The following is a 9,271-nucleotide window of genomic DNA, read 5'->3' on the forward strand; positions in this document are numbered from 1 at the left end:
CACGCGCCCCCGCTGCCGTGAAGCGGTGCTCGCAGAGCGAAAGTTTTTTTTTTTTTTTTTTTTTTTGAATAGGCTCTGTTGTCTTGCTGTGGGCGCACTACTCCTTTTACAGACTTCTTGTCCTGATGCTTTCCAACCTCAGTCGCAACTTTTACCTCGGTTGATCCAGCAATGTAGCCCGCAGGCGTGCAGAAGAGTATTTTTGTGTGATATTTTAACTGGATACTTTTGTTTCGGGTGCTACAGAGCGCGCAGCTAGTTGGGCTGGTCTGGTGTTGTGTGGTTGTGCGGGATCCGGTGACCGCTGGGGCAGACAGGCCACCATGCTCCGGCCGTGGGCTGCGCACTGGGTCGCAGCTGTGCTGCTGTGTCGGGCGGTGGCACAGTACTCCAGCGATCAGTGTAGCTGGCGAGGAAGGTGAGGATGGAGACGAACAAAGGATTTGTGGTCATATCAGTTCAGGAGCAGATATCTTTTCATTTGTGAATGTCAGGCTGATAATCTTGAAGCATTGCGCCGTTTTAAGTGATGGCACGGACAACACATGGTTCATTCATATAGGCGTAGATTATTAAGGTTTGGTTAAAACAATCTTGTGACTTAATGTGCTGTTTACTTACCCCGTGTTTTTCACAAGTGATGAAAGAAAGAAAATTCAACCGTGTGTTAAAAGGATAAGTGTTTCTTTGAGCCAGTTCTGTTGTTACGCATGGTTTTGGCGTTAGATGAGTAGTTTTAGTAAGATTTAACTTTAAGTTCAAGAGGAGCCCTCATGGCTCAGAGTAAAATAAGTGGAAGAAATGTCAGTGAAAACAGGAGATGTTTTGGAAGTGCTTGTGGTTATTGCTGAGAAATGTAATGACGTCACATTTCATTATTAATCCTTAATTCGTTTACTGGATTTTCTTTTTTTTTCTTTTTCTTTTTTTAGCTCAGTCAATACTCTCGAAAAGGAAAGTGTCAATATGACAAACAGATCACAAGAGTGATTTTCGTTGGTTTATTTTGACAGTGTTCCTCTCTGTAGTTTCTCTAAAAATGCTTCCTTTAAGATTTTATGTATGCATGATCACAGGAATGTCTCTAATCTAGCTCCTATCTTAAGTAAATACAGCCACATGGCGCCTTTGATCACTCCTCCAAGTCCCCAAGTCATAAAAAATGAAAGCCTGTTCTTTACACTCTGTGTTGTAAACTTCATCAGCCTTAAACTTCTAACAACTTAATTAGTCCCTGATGCTGAGGTGGCTTATCAGCACAAGAGACAAGTGAGAGATTTGCTGGCAGACAGCTGCAGGAGTTCTCCTCATTGGTCTTAATCCCTTCTATATGTTTCTTTAACTTTGTTGGTCCAGCACGTTCCCACTCCCTTTCAACATGTAAATGAATCAGAACGGTAGCAATATTGAAATGTATTGAATTTGGTATAGTATTTTTTTCTCTCTCTTATTTTCTTTATTAAATGTACCTGTATATTGTTTACATGTTTGAAATACATTAACAAACAAACATGTTACAGAAATTTCTACATCCACAAAAATGTTGTCTGGATTCTGTAGCCTAGGAGTACAATCTCTGTAGTACTGGTTAAAGGTTGATTTGATGATATTATATTATAGTCCTTTTATATAGCCATATGTGATAAAAAAAAAAAAATCATCGTCTTTTTCTCTACAGCGGTTTGAGCCATGAGTCCCATCGCAGAGATGTGGAGCAGGTCTACCTTCGCTGCTCTCAGGGATCTCTAGAGTGGCTTTACCCCACAGGGGCCATAATTGTCAACCTGAGATCAAACATAGAGTCTTCACCAGGTCATATGTCAGGTCTCCATGTGTGCATTAAACCTCAAGTTTACTCCCAGGTAGAGTATGAGACCAATGTTGAGAAACAAGCCTTAGTGTATAATCAGGAGTTCTGAATGTGTCTGCTTGGCCCACCTTGTTCAGGGTTCTCATGTGTACCTGGAGCATGCAGGGGATCTGAGGCTGCTGCTGGCAGAAAAGGACCAGGCTCAGGGAACAGTGCATTGTTTCAGCCTGGCAGAGGGGGTGCTATTTGTGGAGGCTATCCCACAGGCAGACATCAGCCGGAGGATCACAGCTTTCCAGTATGAGCTGGTGCCCAGTCAGGGGCCAGCGATGCACATGTTCCCATACCTGCAACCTGGTTTAGGTAACAGCCTGCATTTTTTTCTTTTTCATTATTTTGTGTTTTGCTCTTGTGTGACTGGTGAAATTCATTTTCTGGTAACTTGATGTAATGCTGAGTCATTTCCTCTTGATGCATGCTACTTTTCTTAGCTCTCGGTATTCAGTACTCAGTCCCAGTATTCAGTGTTACTGTTCATAACACTCATTAAAGATTAAATAATGAAACCTATTTCTCTATTTGCACAAATATCAAGCCATAAAATCCAGAATATTTTAGATTGATTTCACATAACATTAAAAATTAATTGACTTTGTTGTAAGCAGGGACTATATAAAGAACAGTTCATTAATGATGCAATAATAACCTGATATGTCAACATGGATTCTGGTAAGCTCAGAATCCATGTTGAGCATTCTTGTGAGAAATGATATCTAAAATTTAAATAATGAGCAGAAAGCAGTGACAATTTCCTAATTTTAAATGATACTTAAACACTGAAAAAGGACAAATATTCATTGTATTATGTAAACTCAAATAAATTCCCAGTGATTGCAGCTCAATTTTCACATGGTTTTGCAAATTGTCCACAATCTTTTGGTAACTTGGTAAAATGTTACTTATAGCTGGCAGTTTAGTAACGTGAAATGAGGCTGACAGACCAGAGCTGGAAAAGCAAAAAGGTTTGGTAAGCATGAGGCCTCATTACTGTTTCACCCTCGTTTCTTCATCCCACCTTGAAGTAGCCCCTTTTCTGACACCCCACCCCCCTCACACACTTCCTCACTCCCACTCTTCCCTGTATCAGCCAGACATATAAAAACAAGCAAGCCAATCGAAAGGTCTCACTAGGGTCAAGCACAAGGGTCAGCCAATCGTCTCCCAGCTGTCAATCAAGAGCAGATCTTCGCCACCCCCATTAGAACAGGAAAATTTGAGTAGCCCACCCATATGAGGGAAGTGGTGTTGAGAGGAACTGTGGTGGGTGGAGAGTCGCACTGGACTATCTTTATGAGAGCGAAGAAAGCCTTCCCAGTGAAACTTCCTGTCTGAGTGTGTCAGTGTGCCTTGGTGTTTTATAGCTGTTTTTATAGCTGGCAGGGTCAAGGGGTAATTCTCCAGCTATATCTCTTCCCTCACCTGCTGTCTTCATTCACATGCTCTCTATACCTCTTTTGATGTCTGATATCTAAGAAAAACCCACCAAGACTTTGAGAGTGAAATAGATTAATGGGAAACTAGATTAGATAAAAATACACAAACTAAGGAAAAATGTTTGTCTTTTTTATAGTAGCTCTTTATTAAAGTGTTGTTGTTGTTTTTTGTCATATTTTCAATTTCAGTCGCCTGCAAGCCTTGTTCAGATGAAGAGGTCCTCATGGCTGTGTGTACTAGTGACTTTGGTAAATAAATATCCACATGCATACAGATTAAATAATTGATTTCACATTTTGCAAAATATACTTTGCTTATTACCTTTGAAAGGTTTGGAATTTAAGCCTTGGATTAGATTATTGCCATTCAAGAAACTAGAAAGAAAATGTCACACCAAAACTAAATTGGAATTATGTAGTGCAGTGTTCTTATGTTAAATTTATAGTACTGTGTTAAAATGACTCCATAGCTATAGCATAAACTACACACACATATATATGTATATATATATATATATATATATATATATATATATATATATATATATATATATATATATATATATATATGTATATATATATATATATATATATATATATATATATATATATATATATATATATATATATATATATATATATATATATATATGCATAAAACCAACACGGCAAGCTGATCCGTACTTTCCCAGAAATGTAGGCACATGCAGCCCAGACTGCGACAGCTTTGATCAGTTTCCTAATCACATTGATTTGCTGCGTAAACAAATCATATCAATTAGCACAAATGTACTCAGACATTAAACAAAATGTAATGGGATATAATTGTATCTCGCTTGCTCACAGTGTTCATTAATGCATTAGCCTGTGTTCTGCTAAGTAGTCTTGAGGCATTTTCTTGCTTTTATGAATCTGACAATCATGTAGATTTAGTCTAAATGTTCTCTTCATTCTTCATCTTTTCATTTGAACATTTATAGTTAACAGTCAACAGAAAGACTCAGACTTGCACAGTAATATAACTCTGATATTAGCAGTACACCAGGGTAGGGAGGTTATGACAGCAGTTTTTTTGGGTTTTTTTAAAAAAAAAAAAAAAAGCTTTCATTGCTTTCTGAAGTTTATTTAATTTTAACCTGTTGATTTAATTTTCTTTTATTAAAACTGTTCCTTCTCTGTAGCTGGCAGTGGTGTCTTCCAAGGCGTTGCACCAGGTACTAACAAGCACTCCATGGCGACAGTGACTCTGAGACGACTGTTTCACCAAAAGAGCAGGGTGTTTGCTTGGGGTGGAGCCAGAGGACGGAGTTGGAGTGGTCGTATCAATGTTCCTGCACAGTGCAGTGTGCGTCCTGGAGGGGACGAGTATCTTTTGACTGGCTCTGTCCATTTTGGAGAAGCCTGGCTTGGCTGTGCACCACGCTACAAAGACTTTCTAAAGCTGTACATCCAAGTACAAAATGCAGGAACAAACCCATGTCAAGTAGACACAAACTGAGAGATCTGTTCTCTGCTCTGATTTTAAACAAGGAGTGCTTCAGTCAGCGAAGAAAACGTGCAAAGGTTACAATTTGGAAGATGGGTCAATAAGGGACTGGAAGGAATCTTACAGATTTATTGTTTTCGTTACAGGCTACGTCTTCAGAATCGTATCAGTTTTATGACATTTTAATAGCCAACGTGCTACTTAAACCGAAATGTCCCTTTGGCTTTATTTTGCTACTGCATATGTAAATATGTTTGTAAATCTGTGCATGAGTGACTGTGAGTGAAAGAAGGAACGAGAGGCTTAAATTTAAACTCGTGCCTACCTGGTTAACATTTTTATTCTCTTGACGATACTGCTCATTCTTGAAATGAAAGTTTGCTTTGTAAAAAGCTTTCTGTAAAATTTAGGAGTCTTCTGACAGAAGTGTATAGTACGCAGCTCTGTGAGTCTTTGTGTGTGTGTGCTGCTAATGAGTTCAAAGGGACTGTACATATTTACAGAAATTAAAGATATGTGTTGTTATCTCACCAAAAAGGTACACACTTGGCGTGTTTTTCAGGTTGTGAATGTGTTAGTATGACCTCTATGTCCTGATAGAGGGGCCCTGTTTATAATTTATTAACAAATCTGCCACTATTTGTCAGATACTGCACGGCACAAAGGGGCTTAGTGTGGCTGGCATGCGGATAATTGAAAACAACTGACAAGTGAAGTTTGTAGTAGGAACAGAAAGTGAAGGACCAAAAGTTACCAGGCTTTCTGTCCACCCACATGGATGCAAACAAAGACTTATTATCCACCTAACTAACCAAAAGAAAAAACTATTATGAGTGCTCAGTGACCATTAGCTGGCAGGAGAGCAGCAGTGCGTCAGTGCTGGCGTTGCTGCCCCTGTGGAGCTTTGATGAGCCACTGTTCTGTTTGGCATCTGCTTTCCCTGCACATGTATATGTGTGTGTGTGTTTGTGTGTGTGTTCACTACTGAGTGAGAGAAGTGGAAGCAATTATATTTTCCACCATAATAATCCGGGTAGCTCAGATACTAATATGCTAATGTTTTTCTCTCAAATTTTCAAGTTTATACTAAACAAAACCTTTACAGTGTACAGCCCTAAAGGTACAGGATATTCATTGTATACTTAATGTAGGAGTAGTTTTGAATTGTAGCCTAATGGCAGGAGAAGCTTGTCTGCCAAAATAAAAAGGGACTGCCAGATGGATTGATGGCTGAAACTACTAAGGCTTGATGGGCGGAGAGCTGAAAGACGAGGCGGATGTGTGAATGACCTTAGAGGCATGTATGTGCACCTTTCCTGCTGCCTGCTGTCAACAGTCTGTGTGTGTGTGTCAGTTTGTGTGTGTGATGTTTTTGCTCTTTCCTCAGGAAGACCAAGAATGGATGGAATGTTCCCCTTTCACACACACACGTTTGGTTAACTATTGTTGTGAGGACACTTGTTAAGATAATGATTCCCCAGGCCCTTACCTCAGCTCATCACAACAGACTGCCTAAACATATTTATTACCTTTATTATTAAACTGCGTCTGCACCTTCAAACATCTCTTTGAAGATGTGTCTTAAAGTGATTACAGTCCAAAATGTCCTCAGTCTGAAATTTTCACTCAGCTCATAAAAATGGTTAGCCAAGCAAACAAATACCTCAGTCAATCCAAACATAAGGTTGGATTATTCTACTTTATTTTTTTTTAAATTGCGATGGTGCCTGGCTCGGGTTTCTTTTTCTTTATTGGTGTCTTGTGAGCCTACATGCTGGGCATATTGCTTAATGCATGACACAGTAATAGAAGTAATTCATCCTCATTATCTTGGCCATTATACTGAAATACTATATACTGAAATCAACAAAGCTTTTAAGCCTGTTGCTGAGCACTTCCACAAACACTTCAGCAACTTTATACTGCAGTTTTAGAAAGTTGGATGATTCACAAGAGCTACATGAAACAAAGAATGTTCAACACTGAAGGCTGAGATAATCTGACCTTTGATGGTGTGTACAGATAGTAAATTTTAAAGACTGGATTATTCAGGTTTAATGGAAACAATTGTGGGTTAAAATTTGTACAGCGTGACCTTTAAATATTCCAGTCTTTATGCATCTGTTCAACAACTGCTGAGAAACTAGAAGAAAAACACGACCAGAACTGGACTTCTTAACTGATCAAAAACTAAGTACAAGGACACAGAGTTGAAGTTGTCATCGATGGCTAGCTTAACATGCAGCTAATATACGATGTGTGCTGTAAGTGCTATTTGTCATAAGTGAGGATGGATCTGAGTGAAAAACTATGAGGAACTGAATACTAATATCATTTTTAAAATAATGGGATTATTTCATAAGATGTACATTCCATCTGCAAAGTACTCACAGCGTTTCACTTGTTCCACATTCTGTCATGTTACAGCAAAATCATTTTACCTCAGAAATTGTAACAACAGTTAACTTAAGGCACTTTATATTGTAAGGTAAAGACAAGTTATTTCATTATTATTTATTACTGGGCAAGGTTTCCGAACTTTTTCCTCTGTACGAATGCTAATTTTTCTCATCTTTTTGTTTAATCTATAAAACAAGGTTAATTTCTGTTATTTACTTTCAGTTAACATGTAGAGACATATAGAGAGGCATCAACACATACCATTAAAGCTAAAGATAGAGACCTGAGAGGGTCAGCTCTATATAACAGTGCAGAACATCTTAACATACTAAGGTTCTGTGTGTGTTGCATAGGTGTGCTTGTCTTGGGTTGTAGTTTGAGAAGACCACAACACACGCGCCCTGCGCACTGCCAACATGCACACAGGCTACACTGCAGAAACCCAACCCACAATAGCAAACACTCAATACCCCCTGGCAACCCATCTTGGCAATGGTCCAGCTTGCCTTGGCATCCTCGCTAATTCGGGACACACTTATCCTTCTGCATGGGGGTCTTAATGCTAACCTTTAACTGTGAGAGTGTGTGAGATATGGAAACAGTTTGTGCTACAGTATGCAAGGGGCACAGCTGAGCGGTCAGCTGGAGTCCAGGGAATGGCTGAGCTCAGGGAAAATACACATGTATGCTTCCACCCACATACTGTATACTACCAGTGGCATTTTATAATGCACTGGTCAGGGTGGGGTCAGTGCTTTTTACATGGTGGCGCAATATTTTAGGTTGTAAGTATGTCTGGTTTCTGAAGGAGAAGGCTGTGTGTGTGTGTGTGTGTGTGTGTGTGTGTGTGTGTGTGTGTGTGTGTGTGTGTGTGTGTGTGTGTGTCTTTAGAGACTGATGCACTTAATCTTTAAATATAGAATGGGAAAAAAACATCTTTAGTAGTAAACAAAAGTAGATGCAGCGTGACATTTACTGAAATTCTTTTTTTGTGTTTCTGCGACTGTGTTCCGCAGTGATCTTGACAAAATTTTTGAGAAAAGGATGATCTAATTATTAACTTCTAACTATTACTATTATTAACTATTAACATTTTGGATGATATTTGTTAAAAGAAAGACAAAAACAAAATGAAAAAGGAAAGAAGGAATACTTCTGGAAAAAGAAGTAAATGTTTTTGATGCATATCAGTTAAAAATGACCTTTTATCATCAAATTATCAAGATGTTTGAGAATGATAATAAATAATAAATAAATATTCTAATACCATATGGTTAGAGTGTTAATGATGATGACCCATATTGATTTGCACTGGAAATCACAAAAATGAAAAACTATTCAAAGTCTTGTAAACAAATCCTGCAAACAATATAAATCCGGAGCTATTTTAACACAATGTAAAATTATTAATCAGTATTAATCAGGGAATATTAATCAGTCATGGTCCTGTTGTACATGAACCTTCTTATTATGATATTAGGTTGTACTGCCCCTCAGTGGCAGGAAAATAAAATTCTATTCTAAGTGTTAAATTTGTCAGCTGAACTGTTTTAGTTCAAAGGCACAATGTTCCCGCAATTCATCAGACAGAAGTCATTTTCTAGTACCAGTCTAATCACTTTGAATTACATTAAAGAATGTCGAAAAATTTCTACATTAAAAAAAAATGCAAATGAGCACGAGTTGAAAAACATTTGTATCTCAATGCAGAAGTGAAAGCTTCAGTACTGCCAATGACATGTAGTAGCTCAAACTGTGGGTGTCCCATTTTCAGTACGTTTCCTGTCAGCTTTTTGTTTCTACGAAACAAAGCAAAGATGTGGATCCTTCGTAACCTGCTGTTCACCATCTGCAGTAAGTTGTCTAAATAGCTACAAAAGTAAACAGATGAAGAGTACAAATTTAAGATTTAGATTTATATGCATTAAATCTTTTTTCTTTTGTAGTTAAGGTCAGAAAAACAGCTTTCATTAGGCTCGGGAATATTATACATGACTCTTGCTCTGACAAAATAAATAATTATATGTATTTTTTTTAACTATATTTTCATGATTTTACAGTTGCTCTGAGGTGTGTGATCAG

At 38.2% G+C, this 9,271-nt stretch overlaps 1 protein-coding gene across 1 annotated transcript; it reads left to right on the forward strand.

Annotated features, from left to right (window-relative positions):
- metrnlb (meteorin like, glial cell differentiation regulator b) lies at positions 1–5,706 on the forward strand. Its single transcript, XM_085460000.1, has 5 exons — positions 1–418; positions 1,679–1,862; positions 1,948–2,173; positions 3,493–3,552; positions 4,485–5,706. The coding sequence occupies exons 1-5, from the start codon at positions 324–326 to the stop codon at positions 4,799–4,801; spliced, it is 882 nt and encodes a 293-aa protein (XP_085316126.1). The 5' UTR covers positions 1–323; the 3' UTR covers positions 4,802–5,706.
- Positions 5,707–9,271: the final 3,565 nt, after the last annotated feature.

This window comes from Copadichromis virginalis, linkage group LG6, assembly GCF_057382275.1.
Source record: "Copadichromis virginalis isolate Kocher_CV1m ecotype Utaka linkage group LG6, C_Virginalis_male_GT1.1, whole genome shotgun sequence".
In the NCBI taxonomy this organism is placed as follows: domain Eukaryota; kingdom Metazoa; phylum Chordata; class Actinopteri; order Cichliformes; family Cichlidae; genus Copadichromis; species Copadichromis virginalis.

Excerpts from the sequence above, each read along its gene's own strand:
- metrnlb (XM_085460000.1), top strand. The coding sequence starts at position 324 with ATGCTCCGGCCGTGGGCTGCGCACTGGGTCGCAGCTGTGCTGCTGTGT. Across the intron at positions 1,863-1,947 it reads AACCTCAAGTTTACTCCCAG|GGTTCTCATGTGTACCTGGA; the intron begins GTAGAGTATGAG and ends CACCTTGTTCAG. Across the intron at positions 2,174-3,492 it reads ATACCTGCAACCTGGTTTAG|TCGCCTGCAAGCCTTGTTCA; the intron begins GTAACAGCCTGC and ends TTTCAATTTCAG.